The sequence below is a fragment of the Stomoxys calcitrans genome, chromosome 5 (assembly GCF_963082655.1).
Source record: "Stomoxys calcitrans chromosome 5, idStoCalc2.1, whole genome shotgun sequence".
NCBI classification, from domain to species: Eukaryota; Metazoa; Arthropoda; class Insecta; order Diptera; family Muscidae; genus Stomoxys; species Stomoxys calcitrans.
Genome location: NC_081556.1, coordinates 47,905,400 through 47,925,155, shown reverse-complemented (window position 1 = coordinate 47,925,155; position 19,756 = coordinate 47,905,400). Strand labels below are relative to the sequence as shown.

At 44.0% G+C, this 19,756-nt stretch overlaps 1 protein-coding gene across 1 annotated transcript; it reads right to left on the bottom strand.

Moving 5' to 3' along the window:
* Positions 1-1,544: 1,544 nt before the first annotated feature.
* LOC106091978 (uncharacterized) lies at positions 1,545-19,434 on the bottom strand. Its single transcript, XM_013258703.2, has 6 exons — positions 19,094-19,434; positions 18,465-18,986; positions 18,245-18,354; positions 3,590-4,638; positions 2,993-3,208; positions 1,545-2,926 (listed from the first exon to the last, which is right to left on the bottom strand). The coding sequence occupies exons 1-6, from the start codon at positions 19,406-19,408 to the stop codon at positions 1,545-1,547; spliced, it is 3,594 nt and encodes a 1,197-aa protein (XP_013114157.2). The 5' UTR covers positions 19,409-19,434.
* Positions 19,435-19,756: the final 322 nt, after the last annotated feature.

Genomic DNA, 19,756 nt, shown 5'->3' with positions numbered 1-19,756 from the left:
CGGCATCTCTTCTTAGGCAAAAAAGGATATAAGAAAAGATTTGCTCTGCTATAAGAGCGATATCAAGATATGGTCCGGTTTGGACCACAATTAAATTATATGTTGGAGACCTGTGTAAAATGTCAGCCAATTCGAATAAGAATTGCGCCCTTTGTGAGCTCAAGAAGTAAAATAGAGAGATCGATTTATATGGGAGCTGTATCGGGCTATATACCGATTCAGACCATAATAAACACGTATGTTAATGGTCATGAGAGAATCCGTCGTACAAAATTTCAGGCAAATCGGATAATAATTGCGACCTCTAGAGGCTCAAGAAGTCAAGATCCCAGATCGGTTTATATGGCAGCTATATCAGGTTATGAACCGATTTGAACCATATTTGGCACAGTTGTTGGATATCATAACAAAATACTACGTGCCAAAATTCATTCAAATCGCATAAGAATTGCGCCCTCTAGAGGCTGAAGAAATCAAGATCCCAGATCGGTTTATATGGCAGCTATATCAGGTTATGGAGCGATTTGAACCATACTTGGCACAGTTGTTGGATATAATAAAAAAACACGTCGTGCACATTTTCAGCCAAATCGGAAAAGAATTGCGCACTCTAGAGGCTCAAGAAGTCAAGACCCAAGATCGGTTTATATGGCAGCTATATCAGGTTATGGACCGATTTCAACCATACTTGGCACAGTTGTTGGATATCATAAGAAAACACGTCGTGCAAAATTGCATCCCAATCGGATAAGAATTGCGCACGCTAGAGGCTCAAGAAGTCAAGACCCAAGATCGGTTTATATGACAGCTATATCAGGTTATAAACCGATTTCAACCATACTTGACAAAGTTGTTGGATATCATAAGAAAACACGTTATGCAAAATTTCATTCCAATCGGATAAGAATTGCGCACTCTAGAGGCTCAAGAAGTCAAGACCCTAGATCGGTTTATATGGCAGCTATATCAAAACATGGACCGATATGGCCCATTTACAATACCAACCGACCTACACTAATAAGAAGTATTTGTGCAAAATTTCAAGCGGCTAGCTTTACTCCTTCGGAAGTTAGCGTGCTTTCGACAGACAGACGGACGGACGGACGGACGGACGGACGGACGGACGGACAGACGGACGGACATCGCTAGATCGACATAAAATGTCGCGACGATCAAGAATATATATACTTTATGGGGTCTCAGACGAATATTTCGAGTAGTTACAAACAGAATGACGAAATTAGTATACCCCCCATCTTATGGTGGAGGGTATAAAAATCAATAGGTGCTAGACTAGCTATTGGCATTAAGAATAAAGGTGCTGAAATTGAAGTCCATTTGTTTTCCACATGTGTGTATAGAAGTAAATTTTTCTCCCATGTTTCCTAAAGCACAAATGGCCTTAATTTTAGTTTTTTTTTTTTTTTTTTTTTTTGTTACTTAGTTGGCTTAAGTGATTTCAGTATTTTCTTCATATCCAAGTCAATTGCCAACATCTTGGCAATGATAAGCCCTAGTAGTTGTATATGAAGTTTCAGTGATTGCTATCCATTTCCTTGTCTTTGCTTAGCAATTGGAAATATACCGGGCACTTCAGCTTTAATCACTTTATCGGCTTCCATTTGTGTAGCATTCGATGATGGTGGGGAGGGGAGGTTAACAACAATATTATTGTTATTTTCTACAAATGTAGCTTGCTGAGAATTCTGCTTGATTGAATTGGCGGAGGATGCAGTTTCTGCAGCAGATCTTTCAATTTGTTCCTCAGGGTTATGAAGAGTTTCTTCATTATCTGCTGCTTGTCGCTTATCGATTTTTTCTGCGGGCGTCTCCTTTGCTTCTATTTCCGTTTTGTTTTCATCCAACTGGATTTCCTTTTCTTCCTCTTGAGGAGTTTCAGAGGCTCCCATTTCTCCATTATCATTGGCTGCATCCTTATCTTTAACTATTTCCGGGTTTTCAGCCTGTTCTAAATCTAACTCTTCACTAACTTTTGCTTCTTCCGCAACTTCTGGATCTTCAACTTTTTCTCCATTTGGTCCGTTGTCTTCTTTGGGCACTACAGACTGTTCAGTCGCTTCTAACTCTGTTGTGTCCTCAACATTTTCCGTTCCTTCAGCTGCATCTGGTACTTTATGTTCTTCCCCAACTCCGGCCACTACTGGCTCTTCAGCCGCTTCTGATTTTTCAGCCACTTCTACCGCTTCTGAATTTTCAGCCACTTCTGCCTCTTCTGCCTTTTCAGCCGCATCTGGTCCTTCATTTTCTTCCCCAACTCCAACCGCTTCTGACTCTCCAGCGACTTCTGACTCTTCAGCCGCTTCTAATTCTTCAGTCTCTTCTGACTCCCCAGCCACTTCTGTTTCTTCACCCACTTTCGACACCTTAGCCACTTCTGTATCATCAGCTTTTTCCATTTCTTTGTCCTTCTCTTGTTCTTCAACAGTTTCTGTTCCCTTATCTTCTTTTGTGCTTTCATCCACTTCCGGTGCCACTTCTGCTTCAACAGCAGTATCTGTTTCTGCATCCACTTCTGTTTGCTTATTCACCTCTAGCTCTTCTACTGCTGCTGATCCTTGGTCATTGTCTTTATTCACACTTGGCTGTTCAACTTCTTCTGCGTCTTTAGACAATTCTGGCACTAAGTTTTCTGTTTCCTCATCGGCTCCAGATAACTCCTCATTACCTTCTAGCCCTTCCTCTCCTCCTGCGCCTTTTTCCACTTCTGACTCTGTAGCAGCTTCTGACTCTTTAGGCAATTCTGTATCTATTGGATTTTCTACATCCTCTGTCCCTTCCTTTTCTTCAACCACTTCTGTTTCATCCTTTACCTCTGGATCTTCAGCACCTTCGTCCGTCTTTCCTAATTCCTCAACCACTACTGACTCATCTGTATTGTTGTCCTCCGCTAAGGCTGTATTTTCTTCTGCAATGTTTTTTATTTCAGTATCATTGGGCCTATCTTCAGTAACTTCACTTTCTGCACTTTTACCTTCCGACTCTTCATCGGTTTTCCAATTCTCTGCTTTCTCCCCTTTATCTTCCCCCAATACTTCTTCTTCTTCTTGTTCATCTGCAGCAGGCTCTTCTTTGTTTTCTTCTACATTTTGCGTCTCTCCTTCCGCATCACTCGTTCCCGTGTCATCAACATTTGCTTGGTCTTTGTTTAAAGTTCCTTCATCTGCCTCATCACTTCCAGTTTCAAAATCTTTACACGAAAAAAATCAACATTATCAAACAAAATTAATTGATTTAATTAATTTTTTAATTAAACATCAGCGATCATGAAGCGCAAAACGATAAAAAAAACTCCAATTAAAAGATTCGTAATTTAAAAAAAGCTGAAATGACTGCGGCGATAAAAAAAAACTCCAATTACAAGATTCGTAATTTAAAAATAAAGCTGAAATGACTGCGGCGATAAAAAAAAAACTCCAATTACAAGATTCGTAATTAAAAAAAAAGCTGAAATGACTGCTATGATATATGATCTTCAATTGGCTCACTTAAAAATGTTTAGGATGTTTGATTTACTTCATAATTAATACATGATAAAAATATAAATCAATTAAAAAAATTAATTGCCCACCTGCCTCATTTTCCGCCACCGTAGATTTGTCGTCTGTGCTTGCCTGTTGCTCAGTTGTTTCCTCAGCATCACTGGGGGATTTGACATCTTTTGAAGCCTCAACTTCCTGCTCATCGCCTTCTTGAGCATTTTCTCCTTTACCTTCTTCGACTTCTCCTTCTTCTGTAGCCTTGTCTTGGGATTTACTATCCTCACCATTAGCTAGAGGTTGATCAACATCCTCCTGCTTTAAGCCCACCTTTGAACCCACATAAACCACCAAAACTCCAAAGTTGGTTTCACCAGTAAAATCATCTAAATTCTGTGGTTCCTCCCCCACCGGCAACTTTAGTTGGGCATAACCCTTGGCATTTACCTCCAATCTAAGACCCTCGCATTCTTGGCCATCCTCCTTCAAACCTCCACTGATGACATCACAATAAACTCCCTCTTCCAAGCAGGTGTAAACTTCCTTAACAAAATCTCTCTCTTCATCATTGTTCATGGCCACAAAGGCCTTTTGGCCTCGACAAAAGGCAATATGATTGGGCCCATCCGTTTGAAAATGTATGACACTTTGTTCCTCCTGTCCTGGTACACTAAAATAATTGGCCAATTTCATCAATCTCACCAAAGGTGGCCAACGATGTTCACACACCCATCCCGAGTAGTATGTACAAAGGCCCTCCTCGTTGAATTGAGGAGAGCCTATGGTGTCTGTATCATTTTCCCCTGCAGGAGGTCCTTGGTCGATATCCTTCTCCGGAAAGTAATACGAACTCATTACCCTTTTAATGCGACCATAAGGATGCGACAACATCAGAGCATTGGCCATTATGTATTTTTGTCTCTGCTTATGGGTGATCAAATGATTTGTTCCCAAATCTCTCGGTAATCCCCTTTGGGTGTCATGTGAATCAATGAAAATCAAGGCGTCTTCATGCGGTAGAAAACCCATGGCGGGACCCCAATTTATCAATGAACTCAGGGGTACTTTGCCATTTAAAATGGTAGCCAACTCGGCGGCATACAAATATTCGCTGACCACACCATAGGTGGAGTACTCAGTTCTGAAATACAGAGAGAGATAGTAAGAGCAAACAAGAGAAACGAAAAGTTAATATTAAGGAATAATTAAGAAAGAAAACGAGCTAGGTAAGGTTAAAAGGAGGGTGCAGATATTAATCCGCCCCATGCCACTATGGACATACACCTAAGCCAGTAATCGGCTTGTTGTGCGCTCTAGAAACTAAACGAGTAAGAAAGCGTTAAATTCGGCCGAGCCGAATCTTAGGAACCCATCAATTTTCTACAAATTAACTTACGTACCAATATTATTCCCAATCGGGCAAAACTGAAATTTCTAGAAGCAGTAAAAGAATAATCGGGAGATTGGTGTATATGAGTGCTATCTATTGTATTTGAAGATATTTAGCACGCTAGTCGATAGTTAGAATTACAGAACACTATGTGCAAAACTTCAGTCAAATCGGATAATAATTCCGTCTTTCAAAGGCTGGAGTTCGGTTTATATGGGAACTATTTTAGATTATAGGCCCTTTATCAATCCCATGGCAGCCGGTTGTACGTACCGGATTGACCCGATGGAATCTTCATCGGCAAGGGCTGCCGCCTCAGTGTACGTGTTCGTCTTTTTTCGTCATGGGAGAGGCACATCCCGGAGTGCCTTCTCCGTATGCTTTTGGTCCGTGCCGGGATTGAAAAGAACCCCGGACCCTGGTTCTGTTCCGTTTGCCAGAACCGCCTTCATCATCGGTCAGTGTCGGTGAGGTGTAACAGGTGCTTGGAGTGGGTACATTTCCGTTCTTGCTCTGGCCTAACTTCGCTACGGGAGTATAGTCATACTGGCTATGTCGCTAGGTGCTGTGCGAACATAGCCAGCAGTGGGTCACAAGCGTCGCCGTCGTCGCCTTCGGCGTCCTCGTCGTCGGACTATGTGACCCCCCCGACCTCTCCCGTACGGCAATTTATGCAAAGACAGCACCCTAGCCCTACTATTGCCAGGCCAGTGTCGGGAAATGTATCGTTCCTGCAGTTAAACTGCAATGGACTGCGAGGCAAGATTGATGAGATTGTAGATTTTATGAGTCGGAAGAGCATATCGGTCGCAGCGATCCAGGAGACAAAGCTGACTAACACCTGCAACTTGCACAGTTGTCACGGCTACAATGTGCTACGTAAGGATCGCTCAAGGAATGGAGGTGGGGGATTGGCCTTCGTTATACACCATTCCGTGCAGTATAGACCTATCTCGCCTGCGCTTGACGCTAGTGACCCATACATGGAATGTATGGGGGTAGCAGTCAGGTCTGGTACTGCCGAGATAGAGATATACAACGTGTATATACCGCCGGTTGGCAGCTGTGCCCCGATTAATGGCCAGGCCTACAGCCCCGACATAAGTGGGTTGCTATCTGGCCATGGTCGGCTGGTTCTGGGGGATTTCAATGCACATCACTCGTCATGGCATTCTCCCCTAGGCAACGACCAGCGTGGCATAGCTTTGGCAGAGCAGATAGATAGCTCCACGTTTTGCACGGTGAATGAGGATGCCCCCACTAGGATTACGAGGAGGTGCAGCAGCTCGCCAGACATCTCAATCGCATCCCCTGATCTCCTGAGTGACGTATCCTGGCAAGCCGTCATCTCTTTGGGGTCAGACCACCTCCCCATAATCCTCACCATCGACCGACCACCCGACTTCATAACCTCTGAGCGCCGAACGTTCATCAACTACAAGAAGGCCAATTGGACTGGCTTCAGAGAGTATACCAATCGCCGCTTCAATGAACTGCCACCCCCCTCTGATGTGCTTGTGGCCGAGAGGAAATTCCAAGACATCATCAACGCAGCAGCCGCTCGCTTTATACCAGCCGGTCGAATACCGCAAGTGCGACCCAATTTCCCGGCGCAAGCAGTGGTACTCGCAGACGAGCGTGATGGGATTCGTGCTATGGACCCCGCTAACCCCAGAATCAGCGAGCTGAATCTGGAAATAAACAGGGTAGTCAACGAACATAAGCGGAATTTGTGGCTGGAACACTTGGAGCAATGTAACTTAGGCACCGGTGCAGGCAAATTGTGGGCCACTGTTAAGTCTCTCTCGAACCCCGGTAGACGGGACGACAGGACCTCAGTCACTTTTGGCGAGTTAACCGTGACTGATCCGAAGAGATGCGCCAGGTTGTTCAACCGTCAATTTATCGTGCATCCCGAGAGAGACAGGGCAAGGAGGAGAGCCATTCGCCGTATTCGTGGTCTCCGAGCCGATGAACAGCCATCACAATTTACCGTGGGCGAAGTTACGAATGTCATCCGTGGCGCCAAATCTTCCAAGGCGTTGGGCCCCGACGGAATCTCTACATTGATGCTGAAGAATCTGGATTTACCTGGAGTTGAGTACCTTACCACTGTCCTTAACCTGTCATTGAACACTCTTATAGTTCCCGATGTCTGGAAAATGGGCAGAGTGATCCCGCTACTGAAGCCTGGTAAAGACCCGAGTTTGGGGGAGTCGTACAGACCGATCTCCCTTCTCTCACCAGTGGCTAAGACGCTTGAGGCATTACTCCTCCCGAGCCTCGTAGGAGAATTTCCATTCGCCGAGCATCAACACGGATTTCGGAGACTGCACAGCACAACAACAGCTTTGCATGCCATCACCACACACATTTGCCGTGGCTTCAATCAACCCAGGCCATGTGATAGGACGGTCCTCGTGGCATTGGACCTATCGAAGGCATTCGACACGGTCAGCCATGCCAAATTATTTGAGGACATCGCCAACACGTCCCTCCAGCCAGGCCTTAAACGTTGGGTCGCGAATTATCTGTGTGGCCGCCAGTCATTTGTGGAATTTAGGGATAAGAAGTCAAAACACCGTAGAGTGAAACAGGGAGTTCCCCAAGGCGGGGTGATATCTCCGGCTCTGTTTAACCTCTACCTATCCTCCATCCCACCTCCTCCAGACGGCATAGAGATCGTATCATATGCGGACGACTGTACGATCTTGGCATCAGGCCCCCCACCCATTGATGACATCTGCGATAGGTTGAACGTCTACCTCAACGAGCTTGCCTCATATTTCGCTGCAAGAAATCTGAAGATATCCGCCACCAAATCTTCAGCCACACTGTTCACTACAAATACGCGTGAGGTGAATTCTGAGCTGACTGTGATGGTCGATGGAGAATTGATTCCGACCATCAAGTGTCCCAAAATACTTGGCGTCACATTTGACAGCTCCTACACTTTCTCCCCACATGCCACAGCAATCTGCAATAAAGTCAAAAGTAGAAACAAGGTCCTCAAGTCACTCGCTGGCAGCACTTGGGGTGCAGACAAAGAAACCTTGTTGACCACGTACAAAGCAATTGGCCGGTCTGTGGTAAGTTATGCAGCGCCAGTGTGGTCACGTCAGCTTTGTGACACGCAGTGGAATAATATTCAGATTTGTCAGAATGCCGCCCTCCGAACTGCGACGGGCTGCCTCCTTAGTTCTCATGTGGACCACCTCCACCAGGAGACAAAGATCCTACCAGTGCGAAGACATAACTACATGCTGTCTAAGCAATACCTTTTGGGCTGTTATCGCAGAAATCATCCAAATCATCATCTTGTGGATAGATACCCACCGCCCAGAAGCCTTAAGGTAGATCTACATGATCTAGAGCGTGAGGTCCAGCGCTACAAGAGAGAACCTCTAGATCAAGCGGCATATCAAGCGGGTCTGAACAACATTCATGCAGACACGGTAGCAGACGCGTTAACTGGCTACCGAGTGAATGTAGTCCTTGGAGAACGACCGCCACCCATTGCACCCGAAGAAATCGACCTCCCCCGGCAAACCAGAGTGATTCTGGCCCAATTACGTTCCGGCAGATGCAGCCGCCTCAATTCCCACAGAGCTAGGATTGATGCCGACGTGCAAGATGTATGTCCCGACTGTAACCAGGGACCGCACGATACACGTCACCTGTTTAACTGCCCGGCCAGACCCACTCGGCTCAGACCCAGATCCCTGTGGACGCACCCCATCTTAGTCGCGGAGTTCCTGGGTCTTGACACTCAACAGAATCAAGCAGACGAAAGATAGTACACAATAAACTGCTACAACAACATAGGCCCTTTATCGGTCAAAATTAAGGCTTATATGGGCTTAATAACTTAATTCAAAATATCACTCTATATGGCTGATTATATGTAAGTCTGAACCGACATTTCCTATATGCAAATCCCAACGACCTTCTTCAATAAGAAATTTCTATATTAGGTTATAGACCAATTGGGACCATGCTTGTTACAGTTGTTGAAAGTCATAACAAAACTCTACATGGTTAATATCAGCCAAATCAGACAAAAATCACGGCTTCCATAGGCTCAAGATGTCAAATCGGGAGATCGGTTTATATGGTAGCTATATCAGGCTATAGACCGATTAGGGCCGTACTGGGTACAGTTATTGGAAGTCAACACGAGCACTATCTGCAAAATTTTAGCCAAATCGGACAAAAATTACGGCATCCATATGCTCAAAAAATCAAATAGGGAGATCGCTTTATATGAGAGCTATATCCAAATCTTAACCGATATGGGCCATTTGCAATCGCCAACCTACATCAATAGTAGGTTAGGTTAGGTAAGGTAAGGTTGAAAAGAGGGTGCAGATATTAATTTGCCCCATGCCACTATGGACATACACCTAAGCCAGTAATCGGCTTGTTGTGCGCTCTAATCACAAAAAAGTAACCACGATAATGAAAATCTAAGTTAGAAATACCGTGCATCTTACAAAATCCTTAATTGGTTTCCATGCCACTCGCCTAAGTTGGTTCGTGTCTGGTATAGTGTCCTCACCTAAGTGCCGGTATCTGTGAGACCCGAGCCAGGCAATGACAAAGGAAATGCTCCAACGTCTCATCATCTTCCCCGCATGCCCAACACATGCTATCACTTGCCGCACCTATTTTACTTAAGTGAGCTCGTAGTCCTATGTGTTCCGTCATGATACCAATAGCTATACTGACCTCCTTCTCACTTCCATTCAATAATAGCATTGTCTTCTCACGATCTGGATCCACCCATAGGGTTTTCGCCGTCTTACCGACCGTTTCGTTGTTCCACAGAGTTGCATGCGCATTAGTCACCCACTCCCTTAGCTCGGACTGCGTCGACCCGAACGCCTTCGGGTTAACCAAGTTTATTGACGGCAGTCCTCTGGCCTTCACCGCCAAATCGTCTGCCCTTTTATTTCCCCTTACTCCGTTATGGCCCGGCACCCAAACGATACAGATTTTGCCATCCTCAGAGAAGGCGTTAATCTCCTTCTTACACTGCAAAACTGTTCGTGACCTTACCGTCTTGGTTGTTATTGCCCTCATGGCAATTTTACTGTCCGTGAAGATGTTCACAATCGACGTCCTTGCCTTAGTACCACATCACTTGACGTTTTCTGTGAACGTCCGGATCTCCGCCTGCAGGACCGTATTAGGGACAGGCAGTCTAAAACAGATCTCAGTCCCTGGGTTCTCAATGTATACCCCAGGCCCACTCAGCTTTGCTCAGCCTCTAGCTTTGATCCATCCGTGTAACATGATCTTCCAGATGGCAATACTTGGGTTCCGTTAATCCAAGACTGTGCCGATGGCAGCAGAGCCTCGCACTCGACTTCAAGGTTCATCTCAGATATCCGATCGGAAGCCTTTTCCCTTGCTTCCAAGTTTCCTTTCGTCGCCTCGATTATATCGCGGTATGGTATGAGGTGCTCCCATCCTCAATCCATTCTCCCATCGCCTTAAGTCTCATAGCCGCAGTGACTGCCTCACACTTAATCTGTATGTCAATGGGTCGGATATCTAGGGCCCTAGTGGTCGTAGTCCTCATCGCTCCGCCTATGTCAAGACAACATGTTCTCTGAACCTGTTGTATGGTCCTTATGTTGCACTTTTTCTCCATAGCAGTCCACCAAACTACTGAGGCGCAAGTAATTATTGGTCTAATCACGCTGCTGTAGAGCCAGTGGACTATCCTCGGATTCAGGCCCCATTTCGACCCTACGGCCTATCTACACTTCCAATTCAGTTCCTGTCCAAGATCACACCTAAGTATTTGACCTTGTCAGATATCGAAATCGTCTTATTCAGGAAACGTGGTGAGTTAAATTGGCCCACTTTCGTCTTCCTCGTAGACAGGCATATTTCAGTCTTCTCTGGGTTAACAATGAGACCTCTGAGTCTAGCCCAGTCATATACAATATTCAAGACCCTTTCGGCCCTTCTACATAGCTCGTTCGGATCCTTACCCCTTAGAAGTATTATAACTTCGTTTGCGTAGCAGACGGGTTCAAATCCCTCCTCAGTCAGCATGCGTATTATGTCATTTATGGTGGTCACCCATAGGAGTGGCGATAAAATGCCCCGCTGTGGCGTGCCCTGTGCCACTTTCTCCCTTATATTGGGTTGCCCAAAAAGTAATTGCGGATTTTTCATATAGTCGGCGTTTTTTTTCACAGCTTGTGACTCTGTAATTGCATTCTTTCTTCTGTCAGTTATCATCTGTTATTTTAGCTTGCTTTAGAAAAAAGTGTAAAAAAAGTATATTTGATTGAAGTTCATTCTAAGTTTTATTAAAAATGCATTTACTTTCTTTTAAAAAATCCGCAATTACTTTTTGGGCAACCCAATATTTATGCCATGGGATGCACAATTTATCCACCTTAGCATATAGTTTATCCGGTCTCTAAGGACCGGGTCCATCCGATACTGGTCTAAGGATTGGATCAGTGTGTCGCTCCGCACATTGTTTAAAGCCCCCTCGATGTCTATGCATACCGCCAGCGCGTACGTTTTGACATCGAAGGATTCTTCTATTTTATGCACAACCTTGTGCAGGGCAGTCTCACCGACCTTCCCTTGACATAGGCATGCTTATTGTTTTTGAGCAGTTCGCTGGATGTCCTACTCTTTATCATGATGTCCACAATACGTTCCATGGTTTTGAGTAGAAAGGACGTAAGGCTTATGGGTCTGTAGGCCTTAGGTGTCGCATAACTTGCCTTGCCGAGCTTGTGTATAAAAACCACCCTCGCCCCCTACCAAGCTTTCGGAGAATATGAAAGTCCTAGACACGCTGTGAAAATTTTGGCCGGACGAGGCTCCAGATTGTCTGCCTCTTTCTGTAGTAACGCCGGAAATATTCCATCAGGTCCGGGTGACTTAAATGGTTTGAAGCTCCTCAAGGATTCCTTCACCATAAATTCCGTTATTATAAATCTTCGATCAGTCCCTTCGTATTCTGTGGAAAATGGGTTTTCATCAAAAGCCTCAACATGTCCTCCGTTGTCTCTGCTCTCACTCCCATGTCTTCTACTAAAGTTTCAGTTTGGACATTTGAAAGAAACTTTTTTATCTTGGCGGCGTCATTAACGCTATCGACCTGTTCGCAGAAAAGATTCCAGGAGGAACGTTTTACCGCTCTGGTAATCTTATACACATCCCAATAAGCTTCCACTTTTTTACGACGTGCTCTGTTAAAAAGTCTGCGGACTTCTTTCCCAATATTGTGAATCTCCCCGGTCATCCAGGGTTTTTATTGGGTTGATTTCCTTTCCAGAAGAGAACAAATATCTTCGAAGGACCCCACCAGTGCATTCGTAATCCTGTTGACATTTTCGCCAATGTCTTCTATGCTTGCACAATCTAAATTATCTTGCCTAAGTCTTCTTCTGAGTAGACTTCCGATTTTTGTCCAGTTGGTTCTCAACTTATTCTGGAAGCTTATCGGATTCGGTGCTGGCCGTGCTATTCTAAACCTAATGTAGCGATGGTCAGAGAAAGAGTGTTCCATGGAGACCATCCAATCCTGAAACTCATCGATTAGATTTTCCGACCATATCGTCACATGCAATACCTCCCCCCTAATCCTATTAACAATGGTAGCGGTGTTACCAATATTAAGTGTTATTAGGTCGTTAGTATTCAAGAACTCTGCCAGGGCTTGGCCCCGCTTATTAGTGTTGGTACTAGCCCACGAAATGTGGCCATAGTTCGCATTGCACTCTTTTAGTACCTCGTTTCTTGTCTGTTTTTCTTTCCTCACCAGCCGTTGCAGCTCCGACGTGGGTGGCGGTGTCGAAGAATCGGAAGGCGGTTTAAGTGATGCCGGGTATGCTCCACCGTCTCCCTGCCTCACCACTGTTGCATCCGACGTTGACAACTCTGGGGAAAATATATAATTAAAAATTTTATGACAAATTACGCAGGTCCTCGGCCGAGTACCAGTGTAAGCATAAAATAATTGGTAGTGGAATAATTGGTTCAGTCCAGAAACTTTGTTCCGAGTCGTCCATGGCTCCCGAATTAAGGTAATATGACTCTTGCCCTTGCTGATTTTCTCGCTCCGATTGAGGTTTATCTGGATTACCTCAATCATTGGTCCTCCAGTAAATGGGCATCTTGGGAGTAGGTGATGATCTCATCGTCTGCTCCCTGTTCTTTAGACTGCATTGAGTTTCCCGTCACTGCACTGCCTGATGTCATCGTTTTAGGTTCTTTGCCTAGTCTAGTCTTCCCAATCTTGAAAAAGACAGCTTTGCTCCCGTAGTGCGCCATGTCTTTAGTATTAGCCAAAGTTGTCACGTAGACTTGATCAAAGCCATCCACAAAGAGAGTTCCTTCCTCCTTCCCCTCCCTGTGGAAGGCCACCCACTTCTCAGCGACCAAACCTTCGTTTTGCTTGCCTAAAAATCCGTCCGTCGTCGAAGTATGCGCTCCGTAGCAAATTAACTGCCCCATCCCTTGATGAAGACCGTAGCCTTTGTGAGCTGGGGGATATCCATTTTACTCACCAGGTCGAGCTTTGCGCCCTCCCAAGGAGCGTGAATACTGTTTGACGGATCAATACATTCCGCCGACATAAAACGCAGCGTTAACATGTCCCCTCTAAACTCGCAGCTCATCATTTGAATGGGTGGACCCTCTACAGAGTTCCACACATGTTCAAAAATGCGATCGTTAACCAGATCCTCCACTTGGGACCGATGATCTGATGGATTCCTATCAGATGCACAGCCGATATTGATGACTGCATAGGTCAGCTCATATCTGTTGTGCTTCCTTGCCACTCTAGCGTAAGAGGGCGTCTCCTTACCATTCTCAGCGACCATCTTCCCCTTCCGTGATGGCTTTGGCCTCCTTTTGGAAGTCACTGTCCTCCATGAAGACCTAGGGGCCGTGCGCGTTTCCTTCGTTCCTGTTCCAACTTTGTCTACCTTAACAATACACTGTCTGGAGTCTACATTGTGGGATGGCTGACTTGGTTTTCCCTGAATACTTGAAAGCGGGAAGCTCTTTTTCTTCTTCAGTATTTTAACAGTGTTATGCTCTTCGAGAGATCTGATCCTTTTTCCAGCTACTGTTAAAGCCTTGGAATGTCAGTTCTATCCCTTCCAGCAACTTGCACTTTCGGCCGATTACGCAGCCAGTACATACTCCTCTGTCTCCTTCGTCGTGCGTCGGATCGCTTTCTCGGTCTGCTTGTGAGCTTAGCAGAGCCATCGCTCACTTCTGCCGTCATCCCGATGCCCTCATCTCTCGATTCGTCTGCGATGAATGTTTGACACAGTCGTTGTCTGAGTCACATGGCTGTCACATGGCTGTCACATGATCAAAACACGAGGAACCAAATTGATCAAAGGTTCGCACCCGTTTAAACATGGCGAGTACGATCTGACAATGCACGGAAGCTCAATATTGAAAAACTGCAAACACAACATATGGCAGCGGCATCTCCACTCGTCTGACCCAACTGCTTGATGAAAGCACTCCTTGTTCCGATGATATAATAGCGCAAAGGCAAACCATTTCCCACTCCATGGAAAATGCCTCGAAATCCGTACTTGGGTACAGGAAGCCTGCCCGATGAAACCCTTGGTACGACCAAGTGTGTCGAGATGCTACTGAAGCCAAGAATGCGGCATATAGTGCAACCCTGCAATCAGTATAAATTATCAAATAAAGCAGAGGTATCGGGAGAAAAGGAGAAACGTCTATTCCGCAGAAGGAAAAAGGATATGGAAAGACCTGAGTGTGAGCAAATTGTGGTGTACAGGAGTCAGAATGAAGTCCGAAAATTCTACCAAAGAACTAAACATCACACCGATGGCTTTGATGCTGGTCATCCTCCTGCAGAGACAAAGAAAATCTGGTAGCTGGCACAGTTAGCATGCTGAGGATATGGAAAGAACATTTTACCCAACTGCTAGTGTCCGACGTTGGCGGCGAAGAGGATACCGCAGAACCAATCAATGAAGGTGATATAGAATGTGTACCTCCTAGTCAGAATGAGGTTCAAGTAGCAGTGACCTGACTGAAGAACAACAAGGCAGCGGGAGCCGACGGATTACCCGCTGAACAATTTAAAACCGAAGACAACACGCAGTTAAGGCGTATGCATCAGTTTATCTGCGCAATTTGGCTAGAAGAACGCATGCGCGATTATTGGAACCTCAGTATACTGTGTCCTGTACACAAGAAAGGAGACAAGACGGAATGTGCCAACTAAAGAGGAATAAGCCTCCTCCCCATCGCATACAAGATACTCTCGAGCGTACTGTTTAAACTTAAAGTCAATGAGTTAGTTGGGCCCTATCAATGCCGCTTTAGATACCCCTTCAAGCCATGTCTGAGTTTGGTATCCCTGCAAAATTAGTAAGACTCTGCAGGATGACACTTGTTGATACGCGTTCCTCAGTAAGAATATGAAAGAATCCCTCCGAACCATTTAATACCAAGAGAAGTTTCAGACAAGGAGACAGCCTATAGTGTGATCTCTTTAATATCCTGCTGGAGAAGATTATACGAGATGCAGATGTGAATAGATATGGCACACTACTCACAAGAGAACACATGCTACTCGCTTATGCCGACGTCATCGACATCATAGGTCGGTCACCGGAAGTAGAAACTGCAGCCTTTGAAAGAATCGAAAGAGAGTCAGTGAAAATGGGTCTGGCAGTAAATGGAGATAAGACGAAATGGATGGTTTCAACTTCCAAAACACCTTGCACAACCGAGCAGATAAAGAAAATGCAGAAAATTGGGAACCACAACTTTGAGATAGTCAACAACTTTATCCACTTCGGCCACGCCGTAACCGAAACGAACGACACTAGTTTTGAGATAAAGCGCAACAGATGCTACTTTGATACAAGGCAACCTCTCGACAGACGAAGATTACACTATACCAGACACTGATACTATCCGTGTTGTTATATGGTTCTGAGGCCTGGGTACTTGTGAAAGCATATGAGGCAGTGTTTGGAGTATTTGAGAGAGAGATTCTTCGTGATATATATGGACCATTATGCGTTAATGGAGAATATAGGCGTCGTATGAATCACGCGCTTTATGAGCTGTATGACGACGATAGCATAGTTACACGTGTCAAAATACAACGACTGCGTTGGCTACTTCATGTTGTCAGAAGGGATGAAGAAGCTCCAGCAAAGAAGTCTTTTGAAGGCAAACACGGTGGTAAACGTAAACCAGAAAGACCGAAAGCCCTATAGAAAGACCAAGTGATGGGAGACACCACGAAACTTGGCGTCAAACATTTTAGAACGAGCGCAGAAGATCGAATCGCTTGGAACGTTATTCTACGTTCGGATGGTGGAACAGCTGTTCTGTCATAGCCAATTAAAGAAGAAGACCCATATACATTTTTCATCAGATATAGTCTTTTAAGGTTGTAGAAGCCAAAATTTGTATCCGATTCTTACAAAATTTGGCGTGAGGCGTTTTATTTGACGAACAAGGCATAATTTCATTAAAATCGGTCCAAATTTAGATATAGCTCCCATATATATTTTTCATTTAACATGAACTTTTAAGGCTGTAGAAGCCACGATTTTGGTCCTATGCTAACACAATTTTGCGTTAGGTATTTTATTTGACATCCCAGTGTGTGTGTGCAAATTTAAATCCAAATCAGTCCAGATTTAAATATAGCTCCCATATATATTTTTCATCTAATATGGCCTTTAAAGCTGTAGAAGCCGCAACTTAAATCGTATCGTGAAAAAAATCTTACAAGGTTCAATTCAATAGTTCAATAGGTATCCAAAATTATAGTCTGACTAGATTTCGACGTAGGTTCTATGTATTAAACCAGTTAGGAAGGGCAAACGTCGGGCGGTGGCGACTGTATAATACCCTACACCTACCCAATAAGTAGAATGTGGGACCTATATTTAATTCTGACCCAATTTTGATGGACCTCGTCGAGCAAGTATATTCAAATTGTAAAAACTACGATTGACAAATGACAAAATTATGGCAAATTACCCAAAATCTGACGAACGTATATATCGGAGCCATATCCAATTCTGAACCGATTCCGAGCAAACTTCTCAGATTATGTGGTAGTCGTCAAGGAAAGCAAGATTGGTCAATAAATGCGCTTGCAGTGGCTCTTAAAGTGAAAATCGGGCGATATACATATATGACAGCTATATCTAAATCTGGGCCGATTTCTATGAAATTCACCAGTAATATTGAGAGTCATAAGAAAATCCTTCTTGCATAATCCTTGGGATAACAAATGATTACTTTTTTGCAATATTTCTCAAAATCAGACGAACATATATATGGGAGCTATATCTAAATCTGAACCGATTTCGAGCAAACTCCTCAGATACTGTGACAGTCGTCGAGGAAAGCGTTTTACACACTTTTGGCAAGATGGATCAATAAATGCGCTTGCTGTGACTCTAGAAGTTCAAATCGGGCGATATGTATATATATGAGAGCTATATCTAAATCTGAACCGATTTCCATGAAATTCACCAGCAATATTTAGAGTGAAGGGAAAATCCCTCCTCGCAAATTTCGAGAAAATCGGTTAACAAAAAACAATTTTAATGCAATATTACTCGAAATCGGACAAACATATATATGGGAGTTATATATCTAAATCTGAACCGATTTTGACCAAACTTTATGTATATTGTGATAGTCATCGAGGTTAGCGTTGTGCAATATTGTGGCAAAATTGGTCAATAAATGTGCTTGCAGTGGCTCTAGGAGTGAAAATCGGGCGATATATACATATGAGAGCTATATCTTAATCTGAACCACTTTCCATGAAATACACCAGTAATGTCGACAGTAGTAAGAAAATCCTTCCTGCCAAATTTCGAAGGAATCGGTTAACAAATGACAATTTTATTGCACTATTACTGAAAATCGGACTAACATATATATGGAAGCTATATCCAGATCGGAACCGATTTTTTCCAATTCAATAGGCTTCGTTTCTAGGCCCAAAAACATGTCTGTACCAAATTTGAAGACGATCGGATGAAAACTGTGACCTGTACTTTATACGCAAATTAACATGGACAAACGGACGGACAAACAGACATAGTTAATCGAATCAGAAAGTGCTTCTGAGTCTTTCCTTATTAGTTTTATTTAATTTTTTATAATTTTCTTTTTTTTTAATTTCTATACGATAACTTATAATATGTTTGGAAACTTTTAAATTAATAATTTTACTTTGTCCAATTTAGTTTACTTTTAAATTTTATATTTATTTTATTTGCCTAAAAAATTAAAAAAAAATATTTTTTTTTTTTGCACATCACGTTATCGTACTCACTTTGATATTAAATCCAGACCAATATCAAAAACGTCATGATACATGAATGGCCTTGCTTTATCCTCAAAATTGAATTCCTTGTTGAGATCCTTTAGTTGAGCATAGATAAGCTGCGGCCACAAAACGAAAACAACAACACACCAAAGGTAAGCAAAATGACACTTGACCATTACTTCTCTTATCTGAGAAACTAGAATTTTTCAGTCAATCTCCCCATTACCTTCAAATCAATTGGCCAAATGTGTTTGGCCGTATCAATGCGAAATCCTGCCACACCCATATCAATAAATTTATTCAGCATCTTCGCAATGGACAGTCGCACTGCCGCACGGGAATGATCCAAATCGGGATGTCCGTTTAGCTGACAATTACGCATTTCATGCGAATCGCTCGAGGCAACACTCTTGCCAATTTCACACTTGCGATGGAAATCCAGAGCCGTGTACGGCACTTCGGCATAATTTAAATTGGAAATGTTCACATTCGACGCCAGTAATGTGTCCACTATGGAATCTTGCTGGCTGCCATTCACTAGCAAGTGCAAAGGAGCGGCCATGTGATTCAACACCACATCAACATAAATACGCACACCATGATCATTGCAAATGCGGCTCATGGACCAAAAGTCCGTTTCGTCACCGGAGCGTGAGGCAAGGCGGTAGGAGATGGTCTCATAGCGCTGCCACCATGGGTGACTAAGGCTGTCCGTCTTAATTACTGTGTGCTCCAGAACGGGCGACAGCTGCACCATGAAAATGAAAACAAAAGCCCCAAATGCTCTAAGTGAGTGCCACTCAATGATGGTTTGGTTTTTTCGTTTTTTTTTTTTTTGGCAAAGGCTATACTTACTTGCACTCCAGCATATCCTTGGGGTCCCAAAAACGAACGGCACTCCTCGGCTATGTCCACAAATTTCCACTCGAATAGCTGCACCATCACCGCACGACCAGCAGCAAAGTGGGGCCTATGATAGCCACCAGGATCGCTATGCTTTACACCCTGGTCTGACAATTGCCTAGCGACTCTTTGTTGCGTTTCGCCCCAAAGATGTGCCACATAGCCCATAGATGTGGTGGCCTTTGTGAGCAGACAAATCACCCAAATGATGGCAACATGTGTTGTAAGCCTTTGATTTGTTGATTGCCGTTTTGACTTTAACCTCATTGTCAACGCGCCGCGTTTTTTGTGCGTCTTCTCGCTTTGTTTTTCACTGACAAGTTGGCAATGCACTACCCCAATGGTCCTTAACATTTACTGAGTTTTGATGACTTAATGCAATATTTCAGCCCTCCCTCCCAACGCTACCGTCCCCTTTGTCGCTACAATGCAAGGACAATGGCTCACATCTACTGCGCCACAATAAAGGATACAACACCAAATGTTCGTGTCATGCCATGTTAACATGCACACACCAAGATCAGATATGTGTACGTACCCACATTGATATTGGTTGGTGTATCCATATGCCCCATGGACTATTGGTTTCACTTTTGTTGTTATCCTTTTGCTCAT

Excerpts from the sequence above, each read along its gene's own strand:
- LOC106091978 (XM_013258703.2), bottom strand. The coding sequence starts at position 19,408 with ATGAGGTTAAAGTCAAAACGGCAATCAACAAATCAAAGGCTTACAACA. Across the intron at positions 4,639-18,244 it reads GGTCTGGATTTAATATCAAA|AACTGAGTACTCCACCTATG; the intron begins GTGAGTACGATA and ends TCTGTATTTCAG. Across the intron at positions 3,209-3,589 it reads GGTGGCGGAAAATGAGGCAG|ATTTTGAAACTGGAAGTGAT; the intron begins GTGGGCAATTAA and ends TTTCGTGTAAAG.